General features: G+C 28.7%; 4 protein-coding genes across 4 annotated transcripts; 2 read left to right on the top strand and 2 right to left on the bottom strand.

The window, feature by feature from the left end:
- The first annotated feature begins 7 nt into the window (after positions 1-7).
- Positions 8-1,114, top strand: mRpL49 (mitochondrial ribosomal protein L49). Its single transcript, XM_047064134.2, has one exon. The coding sequence runs from the start codon at positions 143-145 to the stop codon at positions 1,016-1,018; it is 876 nt and encodes a 291-aa protein (XP_046920090.2). The 5' UTR covers positions 8-142; the 3' UTR covers positions 1,019-1,114.
- A 20-nt stretch (positions 1,115-1,134) lies between these two features.
- Positions 1,135-4,587, top strand: LOC124498994 (uncharacterized). The gene has a single exon (XM_075735579.1). The coding sequence runs from the start codon at positions 1,428-1,430 to the stop codon at positions 4,545-4,547; it is 3,120 nt and encodes a 1,039-aa protein (XP_075591694.1). The 5' UTR covers positions 1,135-1,427; the 3' UTR covers positions 4,548-4,587.
- Positions 4,588-4,754: 167 nt separating this feature from the next.
- On the bottom strand, positions 4,755-6,584 carry LOC124500095 (uncharacterized). Its single transcript, XM_047064133.2, has 2 exons — positions 5,383-6,584; positions 4,755-5,314 (listed from the first exon to the last, which is right to left on the bottom strand). Exons 1-2 carry the CDS (start codon positions 6,506-6,508, stop codon positions 4,755-4,757), a joined length of 1,686 nt encoding a protein of 561 aa, XP_046920089.2. The 5' UTR covers positions 6,509-6,584.
- Positions 6,585-6,860: 276 nt separating this feature from the next.
- LOC124500094 (uncharacterized) lies at positions 6,861-18,193 on the bottom strand. The gene is made up of 16 exons (XM_075735580.1): positions 17,642-18,193; positions 17,443-17,578; positions 17,259-17,357; positions 16,343-17,163; positions 16,192-16,280; positions 15,099-15,965; positions 11,684-12,428; positions 9,748-9,897; positions 9,583-9,683; positions 9,426-9,514; positions 9,304-9,357; positions 8,934-9,227; positions 8,759-8,825; positions 8,485-8,703; positions 8,127-8,421; positions 6,861-7,641 (listed from the first exon to the last, which is right to left on the bottom strand). The coding sequence occupies exons 7-16, from the start codon at positions 12,258-12,260 to the stop codon at positions 7,097-7,099; spliced, it is 2,391 nt and encodes a 796-aa protein (XP_075591695.1). The 5' UTR covers positions 12,261-12,428; positions 15,099-15,965; positions 16,192-16,280; positions 16,343-17,163; positions 17,259-17,357; positions 17,443-17,578; positions 17,642-18,193; the 3' UTR covers positions 6,861-7,096.
- Positions 18,194-18,225: the final 32 nt, after the last annotated feature.

The raw sequence follows: 18,225 nt of genomic DNA, 5'->3' as shown, positions 1-18,225 counted from the left end.
AATATAACGATAATTTCGTTCATTACTATCGAATTTTATGGAATGCATGGAAAATATGGATTAAAAAATTAAATCTTTTCTTCTTGATGATAATAATAATTTGAATCGAAACAGATAATTTTGAATTTGAAAGAAAAACAAAATGTTGCTCCTTCAAACAAGTCATCGTATGTTGCAAAAATCGATCATCAATTCATCGCTGTTATATCGCTTTATAATCTGTTCATCGATACAAAAATCAACAACAAATCGAAATTTTGCCACAAAAAATTATGATAAAACAATCAAATTAAAACCTATCAATGTTGAATATCGTTATGATGATAGTCAATTTTTAAAAGGTCCATCATGGGCTAATGAACCATATATTCGGCCAACGGATGATGAAATTGTCGAATTAACAAGAATGAAAATGGAGAAAGAAATTTCTAATCAAATACATATGGAATGTGATCCAGAATCAAAACCATTTAGTCAAGTATTTGAAGGAAATGAAGACGATGGAATGTTTACTAAAACCGAACGTATAATGGATGAAGATGGATCAATTTGGAAATGGGTTGAAAGATTAATGCCAAAACAAACATTGGGTCCAATACGTGAAGGTAGTGAATTGATAATTCCACCAAAAGAACCATCAAAAGATCAACAATATCATATTGGTCGAACACGTTCACGTTTATATCCAATATATTTGGATTATGTTGTCATTGATCGTGATCATAAACGTTATTGGCAAAATCGTTGGGATCATATGTTCAATAAATATCATACACATATATTGGATCGATTGGATGATATAAAATGGGAGAATAATGAAAAAACTATTGCCATTACAAAAGTAAATCAAATTCAAGGTAATATCTGGCAATTTGAACATGATTGTCGACAATTCATTCGTGAACATTATAATCTTGATCATGTTATGTCTGGTGTAAATGAAGTGTTGGGTTCCGTACAATTCAAAGGTGATTTTGTCGAAGGACTGACAGAATTTTTTCGACAAAAAGGTTTTTGATTAAAATTGATGAAATTTGAGTTTTGTAATAAAAAAAATTTATTCGTCATCATCATCATTAGATTTAAAATAAAAAATAAAAATTTTCAAAATAAATTGATCGATTGTATCGCGATATTTGATCGATGATGATAACAGTGGTCACGTGACCAACCAATATAATGGCTTTTGTTGTTTTGATTTTAAGTTTTATGAAAATTTTACATTTTTTTTTGTTTATTGAAAATATGAAGACGTGAATATAAATCATCAATCATCAATAATAATTATTGTCAAAATTGTGACTAATTTCCTGATAATAATAATCGTAATGTAGCTTAACGTTGAGCATTATTGAGTTAAAAAAAAAATTTGATTCAATTTCAAATGTTTGCACATGTGGCAACAACAACAACAACAACGATAATCGATGATGATAATGATTGATTCAACAATGTCCACATTTAATGAAGCCATAATTAATAATGATGATGATGGTGGTGGCGTTGTTGAATCAAAATTACAATCATCTTCATTATCGACAACGATGAAAATGGCTGTCACTAATAATCATAATAATAATAATAATCAACAGCAACAAACGATGAATTTGAATGAAAATCCTGGTATATCAAAATTGAATCAATTGGCCGAAAATTGGTTAGAATTGGAATCGGATCCTGGATTATTCACATTGTTGATTCGTGATTTTGGCTGTCTTGGTGTTGAAGTCGAAGAAATATATGATTTACAATCATCATTCGATAATATGGATCATGTTTATGGTTTTATATTTTTATTCAATGTAATTGAAGAACGTCGAAATCGTTGTAGTCGTGGAAATTCAATTATTATGCCATCAATGGCTTCGACAACAACAATACAATCAATTTCACATCTGACGACAACGGCGGCGGCGACGACAACAACAACAACAACAACATCGACAACGATGACAACAACAAAAGTGATGAATGGCCTGAATTATCAATCACCAAGCTGTTTATTGAGCGGTGATTTTATTGATGATCCAAAATTTCAAAGTGAAATGTTTTTTGCACATCAAAAAGTACCAAATTCTTGTGCAACACATGCCATATTGTCGGTATTATTGAACTGTTCACAACAAATAGACATTGGTCCAATACTTAGATATCTTAAAGACTATACAATGGATATGACACCTGAAGATAAAGGTTTAGCCATTTCAAATATTGCCGAATTAGCTAAAGCACATAATTCTCATGCAACACATTTGTATTTGAATAATGAACGTGAACAACATCATAATCATACAACAATGAACACGATACGTATTTCTCAACGTACCAATACCAATTCAACAATGGAAGCATTTCATTTTGTATCATTTGTACCGATTAATGGTCATTTAATTGAATTGGATGGCCTAAAAGAACGTCCAATCGATCATGGTCGAATTGATCCTTTGACTGAATCATGGACGGAAAAATTTCGTCGTCTAGTTAGACAACGTATTGAAACATCGGCCGGATCAGTGGTAGCTGGTGATATACGTTATAATCTAATGGCTGTCATACCGAATAGATATCAATGTCGACAACGATTATTAAACACAATGGAATTTAATCGTTTATCATTATTTAAAACTATTCATCTAATGGAATATCATCGTACTATACAAATGCGTTATGAACATAATTATTATTCCAATTTTGATTATCAAAATTCTATTGATACCGTGAATGGAATACCACCGAATTCAACAACAACGACAACATTTCTACCAGAAAATCCACTAAAAAGCCAAATAAAACTGACTACCGATTCATTGAAATTCATCGTCAATGATGATGATGGTGTTGGTGGTGATGGTGATGGTAGTGGTGGTAGCACAACCACCGATACAGCTTCCGAAGCTAGCTCTTCATACAATACTCATCATAATGATTATGATGACGATAATAATAATAAATCTAAAGAATGTACAAAATTTATCATCTGTAAATTTGATAAAAATAATGGTCATAATAATCCGATACTTGATAGTGATGATGATGATGATGATGACGATGACGACGATGATGATGATTATTCAACAACAGCAAATCTTGATGATAGTGAAAATTCTGATGATGAAATAACCGAAATAATGCAAGATATTATTAAGAAAATTATCGTTTCAATTGATATGACCACAACCACAGAACAGCCAAAAGAGGAGGATTCTACTAAAAATGAATCAGAATCTGAATATGAAACCATTGATAATGATAATGATGATCAAAAATGGAAAAATTTACGACGAAAAAATTTGAAAAGAAAATTTCGATTAAAAACTAGAAAGAAAAAAAGAAAAAAATCAAAAGATCATCATAAAGAAGAAATTCAATTAATTGATTCAATTATTAAAGAAATTGGTCTCAATTCTAAGCAACCATTATCATCATCATTACCGAATAATAATTTAAAGGCAACTGATGAATTGAATTCAAAACAATCAACAACAATATTACAGGACATTAATCGATTAATGTATACATTAAATCATCAAATATTACGTTGTCAACATGAATGTGTGGAGGAAAAAAATATACTTGAACGTTATGCAATGGATGTTCATCGTCGTACACATGATTATGATGATTTAATACAAACATTTCTATCAATGTTATCTGATCAAGGATTATTGGATAATCTATTTGATCATCATAATAATAATAGTAATGATGTTTGGTCAGATTCAAATCCTGACAATAATCATTCATCATCAATTTCGACAGATTTGGCGCCATCACCATCAACACCAACACCAACGCCACCACTACAACGGTCATCATTACCATTCGAATCTGATTCGATTCGAAATTCAGAAAATCATGCAACAGCAAATCATAATTGTCAAAATAATAATAATAATACAATCGATACGTTATCGATAATGGACAATTATCTTGATCATTATAGCCAAAATCAATGCGTTGTTTATGATGATGGCAGTGTTTGTGCACCATATGATGTTGAACTACAACAACAACGACAACAATCACGAACAAATGATACAATTGAACCATTTATTGATATGAATGGCTCAATTGTTGGAAATTCAATAATAATATCATCAATAATCAACGATAATGATGATAATATCGGTGATGATGAAATTGAAAATGATGATGATAATGAAGACGATGATGACGACGATAATAATGATGATGATGATGGCGATGATATTGATGGTGATTCAAATGATGGTGATTATTATGATGATGACGATATTATCGATGATGATGATGATGAATTTCATGAAGATAACAATATCAACATTATTGACAATGATGGTGATGATGATGACAATGTCACTGAAACAATTGTACAACAATATCAATTAATCAATGGAATATTTCCAAATGATTTTTATTATATGGATATGTTGAATAATCATCATGATAATAATAATGATTATAGCTTTGTAGCTATTGTACAGAATGCTTCCAATTGTGGTGATGATAATAATAATAACAATGATGATGATTTAATGGAATTTGAAAATTCATCATCAGTCATTTAAATTTTGTATAAAAAAAATTGAATTATTTTTTCATTTCATTTCATTTTTCTGTGTGTATCGTGAATCTTTTTTATATTATATTATATTATTAATTAATTAATTAATTAATTGTTTCATTTATTTTTTTTTAAATTATTACACTTGAATAAATTTGAATATATTTAAAATAAACAAAAAAAAATTGAGCTTGAATTTCCATTATCATCATCATAATTTCGAATCATGAATAATGTCAACACCATCAACATCATCATCATCGTAATCATCACGTGTTTTAGTGGATCCATTCATAAATGTCGTATCATGATGATGATTCAATTTATTTTGTCTACCATCATCATCATCAATAATTTTATTATTATCCAAATCACGAAATAAAATCTCTGTTAATCTGGAAATTTTTTCCTCTAAATGTACAATTTTAAGCTGATCATTTTCATTCAATTGTTCTAGATTTTCATATCGTATCCTCAATGATTCATTGTTACGTTGTTGTCGATAAAGATCATTGTTTAATTCATCAATTTTTTCATTCAATTCAATAATCTGTTTTTCATATCGATTTCGTTTATCATACCATATTTGTTGAATTTGTTCATTAATCGATATGGACATTTGTTGTTGATTTACATTCACCGATTTCATGTCATCATCATTATTTGGAATCGAAATACATTGATCCATACATTGTTTCAATGAATTTTGTAGAATTAAATTTTCTTTTCGTAATGTTTCAATAATTTTATCCTTTTCCATCGATATGATCGCTAAGTATTCACGAATTATAAAAATTTTTAATGAAAATTTTTTTTTCTTGTTTTCTACAGCATCATACCTGATGATTGTTGTTGATATATGGTGGATGATTCGGCCATCGACATCTCTTGTTCCACCTGCTGCTGTCGTAATCGAACACGATATTGATCACATTTTTGTCGTTCCTGTTTCAATGCTGAATATAATCGTTCGAAAAGCTGTTGACATTCCAACGAAATACGTTGAAAATGTTCTTTATTATTTACAATTTTTTGATATTTCAACCACAATGAATCGATAGTTTGATTATCATTACCATCACTATTCGGAGATGATGTTGCCGCTGTTGTTGCTGTTTGAGTTGTTGTTGTCGTCGTCGTCGTCGTAGTCATAATCATCATGGATTCTGGATCATTGGTAATTATTGAATCATTTTGATTAAATGAATCAATTATTCGTTGCTGTTGTTCAATAATTGATTCTAATCGTATAATTTCAGCTTTTGCTTCCTGTATCAATATTATGGCAGTTTTTAATGATATTTCTTCATTATTAGTGGAAAAATTTTCAGAAATTTTTTCTACTGGTGGTTCCTGAAATTTTACTGAACGATCCGTTTGTGAACGAGAACGTCTAGAAGATTGGGCCATCTTCGATGCCGATGATGATTGGTTAAGATTTAATGGACGAAAATAGAAACCTAAACCAGAATCTGTACGTGAACGAACATTTGAATAGGCACTTGTGGCACGAATCGATTTCGCTGGCAATGGTGATGATTTGAGCCGTTGATGATGATCACCAACGATTGTCGTATGATACATTAATTTAAGACGTTCACGAAGTCGTTCATTTTGTTGTTCTTTTTGTCGTAATTGTTGTTCTAATTCAAACATTTGTTCTTCAATCATTATTTCATGTTCAGATTTAACATTTTTCAATAAACGTTTCTTTTCCATCAATAAACGTGATAATCGTGTATTTAATTTTCTTATTTGATCACGTGCATCATTTGTTTCACGTTTTAATTGTTGATGTTGTTCTTGTAGATAATGATAACGATCTTGAAGATCATTACCACGATGACGATGGTAATTTATTTGATTCATTGCTGCTGCTGATGCTGCCGCTGTTGTCGTCATTGTTGTTGTTGTTGATGATTTAGCCAATTCTAATAAACATGGTGTTGATTTATGACGTAACATTCTGTTTTCTTTTTTTTCAATCAAATCAATCGATTGATTATTTGAATTTAGTGCCACTAATTATTATTAATATAAATGGATCAAATGTCAATCATAATAGGGTGGAATAACCTGATACAACACAACAGTGTGTGTGTGTTGGTGATGAATTTCGATTTCGATTTGTTTTTTTCAGTTTCCATGGTGATGAAAACGAAAAAAAAAACGGATGACACATACTATATTCTGGTGTTAACCATTCAAAATTTACTATGACTATAACAAAGGGCGTCATTTGGGAAATGTGACAACGTGTGTTTCAGCAGGTTTTTTTTTTTGTTTTTTGTTTTTTTTTTTTTTTTTTTTTTTTTTGGTAAAAAACAAAACAGAAAATTGATTTTTATTATTATCATTGTTATATCAGGAGATCAATCAAGTGAAAATGAACAAAAAAAAAGAGAGAGAGACAGAGAGAAAATAAAAAAAAAATCAAAATAGAGATCAAAATTTAAAAAAATGAAAGTAAAAAATAAATTTTACAATTAAAAAAAAAATCCAATTTTTTTTTCGTTTTCGTTTCTTGCGTGTTGTTGATTGACTGATGACAATTCAAACGGTGAATGAAATTGTTTCAGAAATTGGTTGCATTTCAATTTTCATTTTATCTGGAATTTTGGAAATAAAATCATCATCATCATCATCATCATTGGTTGGTATTGGATGATAACCATCATTTGTTGTTGTTGTTGTTGTTGTTATTGTTCGATTATCGAATCGTCTGTTGTCGCCATTGTTTTTATCTTTATTATTATCATCATCATCTTCATCATCATTATTGATTGAAGACATTTTTAGACATTCTTTTGATTCTTGAACATCGGTTAATGTTGTTGATGCTAATGATAAATGGCCACCATTACCATTGGAACCAAAACCATTTGAATGGCCAATACCACCGACAGTAATAACAGTTGAACTAGGTGATAGAAATGATGTTGTCGTTGTATATGATATACAGGAATCACGTAATCGAATATTTTGATTTGTATGTTGAATTTTCTGGCCTAATAAAATATTGATTCCATTATTAGTATCATTATCATTATCATCATCATTATTTTTACGGCTACTGTTATTTGCATGATTATTATTACCTAAAGAAAAAAGTTTAAAAAGATTGGAAAAAAAATTAGTAATGTAAATCAAACAAGCAGATTAAGTATTTTTTTTTGTTAATTAATTGGTTAAAAAAAGGAATTTTTACAATCAAAACAAAACAAAACAAAAAAAACGTGCACGTAAACTATCATCATCATCATCATCATCAGCAGCAGCAGTACCATGTGATAAATTAGTTATTAGTATGAATTAGATGCTTGCTTGGTTAGAAAGGTTTTTTACTGGGTGCTTCTTCTTTATGACTGTGGATGGAATGTGCAGATCAGGAGATGATAAGGCCATTCAAATATTGTTTCATTTTTTTAAAAAAAGCTATCAATCAATTTGGTTATAATTTGTAATAACAATTCAATAGGTCTATAGTGAGAATTGGTTACCAATCACATACACATATGTTATATTGGAAAACATTCAGAACTTTAACATTTTTTTTTTGATAAAGATTTCACCTGCATGTTACCTGAAACATTTGATGAAGAACAGTATAATGATTGTGATTTGAATCGATTATTATTATTATTTGAATATTTTCTATTCTGATTCTGAATATTATTATAATTATTATGGTTATGATGACGATGATGATGATGATGATAATTATGATATGCAGTTGTACGATAATATGTTGTTTTATGTGCTGGATACTCGCCTCCATATTGTAATGTACGACGTAAACGGAAACGTTGAAAATGATTTCGTAATGAATTTCTTACTTCACCATTACAGAAACAATATAGTACAGCAACCGTAAATCCCTATGTGAAAATGTGAAAATGAAAATTTCAAATAAATGAAAAAAAATCAATTAAATCAATTACCTGTGTTGATACAAGTACGGCTTGTGAATACTGAAATACCCATTTGGCTGTAGGATGTGTCGGTGTAACCAATACTAACATATAACCAACACCTAATAATGGAATGAGTACTAATAATGCTTTTGCCGCTTTACGACGTTGTTTTGATTCAATTGAATTTGATGAACGTAATTTAGTGATCAATACCCACATTATTTTACAAAGAAAAAATATATTCACCTAAATATCGACAGAAAAATAAATTTAGACAAACATTTGATCAAACGAAACTTACAATCAAAACCAATAAAATCGGTACTTTATAGATGTTATCAAATTCATCTTGAGCTTGATATGGACATCTGTTTTTTTGTGCGTGGTGGATGTAGGAAAAAAGAAGAGGAAAAAAACAAACTTTTTAATTAAACAACAAAAACAACGAAATAAAATTCAATTTCAATAATACTTACTGAACCAATTCAGAATCATAATTGGAGAAATAAAATTTTGATAATAACCAACATATAATGATTAATGCCGGCGCACCCCAACCAATAATCAAATAATTGGTTATTTTAACAAATTCAATGGAAAATGTTTTCACTACCAATATATAAAGATAAAGACCTTCGACAAACATCCAGAAAAAATTTGTACCCATTAAATATGTTAACAAAATGACCGTTATACACGATGCTTTTTGTGACGTTGGTGATGGATATGCATGCAAACGATCAGTGGTTATCCAACAGATGGCAATCAATCTAGGAGAAACAAAAAAGAACAAAAAAAAAATTGAAATTTGAAATCAAATTTTTTTCTCTTGTTTATTAAACTTACAAATACGTGGCCATTAGATTTGTATGAATTATATTACGTACACAACGTAAATCTCTGGTGGAAAAAAAATTAAAACAGAAAAATTATCGATTGAATAAGTTCCAAAAAATGTTGGTTATTACTTGAAATAAAGAAATATAAAGAGAGCAATCGAAAGTGCTAATAATGATAGACCATAACCGAAATAATAAATATAGGTTGTATGAAGATTCTGAAAATGAAATAAAGAAAAAAAAACAAATAAAATTTAATCAATAATCAATAACCATCATCATTTACCTCAATCGGTATCTGTATGGCCAAATTTAATGCTTTACATTGATCATAATCAGCACGTTCAGCCCATGTACCATTTGGTAAACACATTCTGGTGGCATTTTCTTTTGAATCATTAAAAAAAACAGAAATTCAAGAAAAAAATCCAGGAAAAAAAACTTCACTTACGACTTGTATCATATTTGATGCCATTAAAATGAGAAAAACATGGTATAATTGCTTCATTGCCGGCTAATGTACGCATCCAACATGATGCACCATCCCATGCTGATGGACAATATGTTCCCAATGATGATGAGGATTGATTTTCATTCAAATCTAAATCAAATTAATGGAGAGAAATCAATAAAACAAAAATGTCATGAATTAAAGTGAAATCCAAATCAATCAATAAATTGATAAACAAAAAGAAAAATGAAGAAATGAATTTCTCTTATTTTTTTTATTGGATCAACGATGACGACAATAAAAGTAATTAGCAATATTTTAATATCTGAATTGAATCGATCATTGTAATTATTTGTCAATGTAATGTTTGGGTAAGATGGTGGTATGTTGAGAAATGAAAATTTTCATTCATTTCAATCATCATCATTTGATTTTATTGATTATTCATTGTTGTCGTCAGAAGAAAACTTTACCGAAAAAAAAATATTTCTTTTCACAATCTCAATTTGTTCATTTCATTAAGTAAAAAAACAAAAAAAAATGTACAGTAATACCCCGCTAAATAAAAATAAAACTACAGACAACCTCTGATTTTTAGCGTTCTACGTTTCGTTTTATGTTCAAATTTTTTTTTCATTTTCAAACTCAACGACAACACAGGGACAAAAAGAAGTAGTACGGGCAAAGTTGTTGAATTAAAAAATTTATAATTCATCAAAATAAATGATAAATGAATGTTTTGTTTTGTGAAAACAGACAGGCAAAAAGGGAAGACCCTTAAATGCTCATTGTTTTTTTGTTTGTTTGAATAAACATTGTTTGATTTATTCATACTGATGATGATGACTAATTTTTCAATTTCAAAAACATGAAAAAAAATTCAAAATGAATTTTGTTTAAAATAAAACTATGGCAATCAGATGATGATGTTTTTTTTTGTGAAACACACACAACGTTATTATTATTGTAAATTAACAACAAAACGTTCACCGGAAATAAACGGGTTAAGCACACCACTCAAAGAGTGACAATCAGTTAATTACACAATTATTATGTGAATTAATTAATCAGGTTTATTAAATGGGTTTGTTTATCAATCAGTTTTTTTCCGATAATCGAATTAGCTAATCGAATTGGGCGTTAAATGTTAATTTTTTTTTGTCAAACACTACAGCTTCCTATATCACTCACTATCTCTCTCTCTCTCTCTCTCTCTAGCTGATTAAAACATCATTATTCAATGCTTGAATCCATGTAGAATTGAAACTTTTTGATATTGTCGGCGTTGTTTGGCTTTATTATACAAGATTTTTTTTTCTATTAGCCCAGAATTTGAATCTCTTGGAAACCTGTCGTGTTTGTCGTTTATTTTATTTGATTGAAAATGAAAAAAAAACCAATCCTCGCCTCAAAACACACACATACACACAGCAGGAGGTTCTAGAAATGAACCAGAAAATATATAAAAAAAAGAAGAAAATCCATTTGCAAATTTACATTTTGGATCGACACACACACACACAGGGAGAATAAAAGAAACAAGAACGAAAAAAAAATTGCAACAAACAAAACAGAAAGAATGACCCAAATTTTTCATTCTCCTAAAAAACAAACCACTGTATTCAAGTTATCTATCTATCGATTATCGAATCTAATAGATGCGATAAATGAATATATTAAAGAAATTACGAAATCATCATCGTAGTAAATTCAATTGAAAAAAAACTATTACCACATTTGAAATTGATGAATTCTTGGTCAATAATAAATATGTAAACACAAACCGGATACATTGTCGTGTGTGTGTGTTAATTATTCCATTTTTTTTTGTTCAGGAAACACAAAACACAGGATATGTTGTTTATGAAATGAAATAAAATTGACCATTTACATAATGATCAGGAAAACAGAAAAAAAACACAAAAAAATGACTTACCTGTAAATTTGATGAAATCATTCAATAATAATTCCGATGATGGTGATGATGAAGATGATGATGATGATGAGGATGCATTTGTTAATCCTATTGTTTCATTACGTAACCATTCGGCTAAAATGTCATTATTATTCATTGATGTAGCAGATGAGGTTGTGGATGTTGTTGTCATATTTAAATGATATAACAATGATGATAATGATGTTTGATCTAGATCGGTACAATTATTTTCAATTGCCATCTTAAGTGATGTTAACATATGATTTATTAGTTGATTTTCATCTATTAAATTGTTATTGTTATCATTATTGATGGCGATTATGGTTGATGTTGATTCTGTATCGAATGGCTGTTGATCAATAATCGATACAGCCGTGGCTGTTGATGTTGATGATGGTAATAATAAATGTTGAGTGAAATTCTTTCCAATTGTTGTTGTTGTCGCTGTTGTTGTTGTTGTTGAAATAAAATCATATAAAATTGATGATGATGATGTTCGATTATTTGTGGCCATTAGTACATCATCCGGATGATGATGATGATGATTATGGCTTCCATTAGCCATTTGGAAATCCATAATTGACCAAAACTGAATGTTAATAATTACGATGATGATGACAGTCGGTTTATATTATAAAACTTGTGTTGATATATATCAATATGATGATTATGGTGATGATGATGACCAATCATATGGATTTCGATCAATAATATTTTGTTTACAAATTATATGATGATGATGATTCTGTTGACAAACAAAACATTGCAAAAAAAAAATGAAATGAAATGAAATGAATAAAAAATGTCATCAAGTCATAAGATAAAATTGATTCAAATTTGAGGAAAAAAAAATTTTTGTTTTGTTTTGTTTTGTTTTTCTTGTTTAGGTTTGTTTGCTGATAAGATGATAATACCATCATCATCAATAGTAATAAATTATAATCTTATTATTATTACATGACTGTTTTCAAAGCTATTTCTTCTTCTTTCTTCTTCTTTTCACTTTGATCTAAATGCCGGTTTGATGATTTTTTTGGGATTAATTTTCTTAATTTATTTTTAGATATTAATGATGATTCTACATTGTAATCATCATCATCATCATCAATTTAGCACCAAAAAAAAAAATCAACAGACACACAAACGCACTCTGTCACATCAAAAACAAAAAACAAAAACATAAACACACGAAGGCCATATTCTTAGATCATAAACAAAGAGAAAAAATCCGAAATAAATCGGATTTTTTTTTTTGTTGAGAAAAAAAAACACTAAACGACTGGATATATTTATTGTTCAACAAAGAGACACTGAGAAACAATAATGAAAAAAAAAATTGGATCATTCAACACACACACAAAACATAACATGACAACCGGTCAAATAAAATCCATAGTAGACAAAATAAAGTGAAGGTATTTGGGTTTCTTTCTTTCTTTCTTTCAATCTTTTTGTGGTTTACGCACACATCGTCGGTTTATCTTCAACATCATACTGGGTTGTCAAGTCATTCTCTCACTCTCTTTCTCGTTATCTAAGTGGTGTTTTTTCTTTTGAGTTTGGTCTTTTTCTATATATCCATGCTATCTTGTTGTTGCTGTTTCCGTTTTATTTAGTTGTCAAAAGTAAAATGTTGTTTTTTTTTGAATATCGTCTGTACAAGTGTTAAATATGATGATTATGTATTAACACTTATAACATATGACATTATTAATAGGATCATATCTTATCATATTCTCCCCCACCCACCCACACACACTACACCACTTTCTGCTTTCGGTGACAACAACAATAATTCAAAAAATGACGATATTAATACATTGCCGGTAAAATTAGCATCATTATTATTTTGATGTTTGCCAAAAAAATATTAAAATGATTATTATATGGATGATTATATTATCATTATATGGTTATATTTGACATGTTTGATTATTAAACAAAAAGGCAATTTCCCGATTGAAAATCTTGAAAAAAAAGTCTCATTCATTCATTCAACAATTCATCATTCATTCATTTTAAATTAATTAAAATATGACTTTCAAACAAATGGTTAAGTAACAAATAATGATTTTGATCATTCATTCAATACATGAATGTTATACACAATGTGTGTGTGTTATGTGTGCATAGAGATCAAAACCAAATGAATCGGTTACTATTTACACATTTCATTTTCTTTTTAATTGATCTGGATGGATGATTTTTTTTTTTTGGTGTTTGTGTTTGTTTTTTTTTCTGTTCTCTGATATAACAATGCACAAACACAATAATTTTGTATATTTGTCCAATTCATTCATTCATCACAATCAATTATAAAACAAACAAACATTATGGCTATTTTTAGCAAGAAAAAAAAAGAAATTATATTCTCAAGATAAGAGAATGTTGTTGCAGCAGAAAAAAAACAATTTTTTTTTTGTGATACAGAAACCAAAAACATTGACAATTATTAACATCATCGTCCAGGGTTAATAAAAATGATGATGATGATGATGATGATGCTGAAAACATTTAGAAAAATAGCATGCAACTAAGAATAATCTATCTAAATATGTTTCATAAAATGATCGATGATGATTCGATATCGTTAATCATGATATCGGAAAAAAACGGTAAAAAGAAATTTTTAGAAAAACATCCGTTACATCATTTATGAGAATCGGACATTTTGAATATTCTTTTTTTTTTTTTTTTGGTTGCCATCAAATATTCACAACATTTCGATTCGAATAAAAATTTCTTTTTAGATTCGAAGAAAAAAAAAGAAACAAATTTCAAACACCAAAATGTCAAGAAATGTGGAACATATAAACTAACTGACAAGAAATTTTCATTTCGTTTTTTTTCTTAGTATCAAATTCCATTCAAAAAAAAAAAAAAAATAGGAATTGGTTTATAAAATAAACAAACTGATTGATGATGTGTTATGGAATTTTCTAATTTTCTTCGTGTGATTTCGAATGATTGAAATTGATTGAATAAAAATTCTGTCGTTGTCGTTGTTCATTCATCTTATTGTCAATTCTTAAAATTGATTTCATTTCATTTTTTTCATACACACACACACACACACACACACATACAGAATATCAAATTTCTTGGAAATAAATAATGAAATTCAATTTGATCATCATTTCAAATGAAATTCTCATTTTTTTCACTTTTTCTCCTTAGTGGTTAATTTTTCAATTAAAAAATTTTAATTGAAAATTCATTTCCGGAGTGTATCGAAATGATTTATCATCATCATCATCATCGGTACAAATCGATGAATCAAATTACTATATCTTTGATAATGGAAATAATTGACAGGATAAACAAAATGAAATGAAATCAGAATTCATTATCAAAAGAATAAGACAGGCTGAAATTACGAAATGAAATATGTTTGATAATGACAACAACCACTTACCTGGAAAGGGTGATGAATTCGAAATTTTTTTTTATCGTTTTTTTCAAGTCGGTATCAACCAATATCTCGTAGTTTCAATAGATTTGATTGATTTTAAAGCATTTGTTTTTTCTATAGAACAAAATGGTCACATAAATATGGTTTTTTTTCTTTCTAGGGGAATTCGACGATTATTAATAAAAAAAAATACGACGACAAACAACAAGAGAGATATATAAATATTCAATTGATGAAATCGAGCTCTATCAAATTGTTAATTTTTCTTCTTGGGAAGCTTCTCCATTGATAACACAGAGAGGGAGAGAGAGAGAGTTTTTGACACATGGTATGATTTTTTGAATATAATAATAATGGTGATGATGATAATAATAGAAGCTTAAATCGATCAATCGATGATATTGCAAATAGATTTTCAATTCAAATTATTATCGAGGATGATGATGATGATGATGATGGTGATGATAATGGCAATAATTTTGCATATAAAATGCACGTACAAATACAATAATAAGAGAGCGAGAGAAAGAGAGGCAAGTAAACGTCAGACCTAATAATCTTGCCTCTCATTATTATTATTTGTTGTTGTTGTGATGAATATAGAAAATTTTCTCAGTTATATTTACTATGATGATTTTTTTTATCATGATTGTTTACGATAATAAATAATCATAAATTAATTTATAATAATAATAATAACGATGGAATGTGATTGTGTAGCCAAAACATCAATGTTGACGTTGGTTGGTTGATTGATTACATTTTTTTTCCATTGAATCATAATAATACTTGCGACTTAGGATAGGATATTCCGATGTGAATATAGCCAAATGTTTTCATTACATTTTTGATTTTTTTGGATTCACTGTTCTATTCGTATGTCAGCAGTGTGGCCATAAACAATGAGGTAGAAATAAACATAAAAAAATCAAATTCAATAACAGTAGTTGTTTAAAGATTTTCACAATATTTTTTGTTTTGTTTTTTGTTTTGGGTACAAAAATCTTGTTTCAACACAATGATGGTGGTGTTGATTCAATATATTTGTTGCTGCTGCTATTGGGATTTCTTCTTCTTTTTTCTACTTTCTACTTACCGATCGGTAGATAGAGTCATTCAAAAAAAAAACTAAAAGAATCGAATGTTGAAAAAAATGGCCAATAATTGATGGAACTGAAACTGAAACTGAAACAAAAACCCAAAAACAGAAATTAATTTTAACATGAATTCTTGTTGTTCCAACTTACCCGGACTTAATTTGATTCGTTATATATATTTTTTTTCAGACGTTGAATTTGTATGAAATTCTTCAATGTTTTGTGCATGTGCTGATTCGAAGACAAACAAAAAAAACACTACTGTTAAACAACGGACGGAAAATATATTTCTGATGTTTCGGGCAGATGTTTCAGAAGTTTTATTTTTTTATTCTGTGCTGTCTGTTGCATAAAACTTGAATGAATGAATCTACAGGCCATACACAAACGCAGACAATGGATGAATGAATTCGATATAAAAAAAAAATCATTCCATTTTGATTTGATTCGAATTTCGATCCAAATCAAATCAATATATAGAGAAACCATTCATGTATTCGATCCATCTTTGTCTTTTGCCAGTCGTGAGAATGTTATTGATGAAATGAGAATTAAACAATACTGATTGATAGATCGATTGATTAATTTTGATCGAGTTGGATTGTTTTTTTTTGTTTTCGTTTTTTTGTTTAGGTAAAGAATCGAATTGAATATATGTTGTAAAAAATGTACAAAAAAAATGTGCATTTGACATTTATCGACAATGATTCATGTGATTTATTATTATCACTGTGAATAAAAATCATCATTGCCCAACATACGAACATTAAGTTTTCCATAAAAAAACCATTGATCAATACAAAGAGAATATTCCATTTCGGAATTATTCCAAAGCAAAAAAGAAAAATGAACATACCAGGAGAATATGGTTCAATAATATATCTGTTGCATGGTTTTTTGAATGAATTTGATAATTTTTTTTGAATGATACAGCATATATTATCGATTGATTAATGATGATGATGATGGAACTGATGATTATCATTTGAAATATTAATAATAATAAAAAAATGAGGAAATTTTTGGATGAAAAGAAAAATTAATTAAAAAATTGTACAACACTCACCATATGATGATGATGATGATGATGATGATGATGATGCAGGCAATGGTCAAAAATAAAAATAAAATAATCATCTTCCGGATGGATTTTTTGGATTTTTCTCTTTTTCATTAATGAAGAAAAAATTAATATATGACCATTTCCTATTAAGAATGACCAGGCGAAAAAAAATGATGAAAATAAATACCGTTAGCACATATATAAATATATATGGTGTTTGGAATTCGATTCATCATCATCAACATTGGATTATGATGAAGATGAAAATATCCATTATCTTGATAATGATGATGATAATGTTCATTTTATCATCAATACTAACACTAACGGTTTGATAGAATAAAATTTTTTCATTAATTTTTCTTAAAAAAATAAATTTTAAATACCTGGTTTTTTTTCTCTCGTCTCTTTTTTGAATTAGAATGGAAATTCTATTGTCCATTTTCTTGGCGGTATTGGAAATCTTCACAAACTTTATCGCCAGAATAATAATAACCATACGGGGGCTATTTATACATTAAAAGATCTGTATCGTTTTCATGTAAAATTTCATCAATTTATGGCCGATGGATTATCGTCATCATCGACGACGACAACATCGAAACCAGTGGTAAAAAATCCAGAAGATATGACAAAATTTTGGTTAAATTTTCAGAATTTTATATTCTATCCAAATCATCATCATCATCATCATCATCATGATCATCATGATAATGATTTGATACCTGATGATTCATGGTGGTGGTGGTGGTGGCCATCCAATTGGGAAAATAATACAATAAATTGTGAAGATCAAAAATCGAGCATAATCACAACAACGACTTCGACGACGACAACGACGACCAAGAAACCATTTTTAATACCAAATTATTATTTTTATGATAACGATAATGAAAATGAAACATTCGACCAGATCAATGAAAAATCGAACGGATAATAACGGACTACATTGTTTATGAACGGTGTATTT

This window comes from Dermatophagoides farinae, chromosome 2 (genome assembly GCF_024713945.1).
Source record: "Dermatophagoides farinae isolate YC_2012a chromosome 2, ASM2471394v1, whole genome shotgun sequence".
Taxonomy (NCBI): Eukaryota; Metazoa; Arthropoda; class Arachnida; order Sarcoptiformes; family Pyroglyphidae; genus Dermatophagoides; species Dermatophagoides farinae.
The sequence above is the reverse complement of the archived record's forward strand: the minus strand, read 5'-3'. Positions and strand labels throughout refer to the sequence as shown.

Bases quoted from the DNA above. Each gene is read 5' to 3' on its own strand.
- mRpL49 (XM_047064134.2), top strand. From the start codon at position 143: ATGTTGCTCCTTCAAACAAGTCATCGTATGTTGCAAAAATCGATCATC.
- LOC124498994 (XM_075735579.1), top strand. From the start codon at position 1,428: ATGATGATAATGATTGATTCAACAATGTCCACATTTAATGAAGCCATA.
- LOC124500095 (XM_047064133.2), bottom strand. From the start codon at position 6,508: ATGTTACGTCATAAATCAACACCATGTTTATTAGAATTGGCTAAATCA. The intron at 5,315-5,382 runs GTATGATGCTGT...GTGAATACTTAG, and splicing joins ATATCAACAACAATCATCAG to CGATCATATCGATGGAAAAG.
- LOC124500094 (XM_075735580.1), bottom strand. From the start codon at position 12,260: ATGGATTTCCAAATGGCTAATGGAAGCCATAATCATCATCATCATCAT. The intron at 9,898-11,683 runs GTAAGTCATTTT...AATTTGATTTAG, and splicing joins TGATTTCATCAAATTTACAG to ATTTGAATGAAAATCAATCC. The intron at 9,684-9,747 runs GTAAGTGAAGTT...ATGATTCAAAAG, and splicing joins CATCAAATATGATACAAGTC to AAAATGCCACCAGAATGTGT.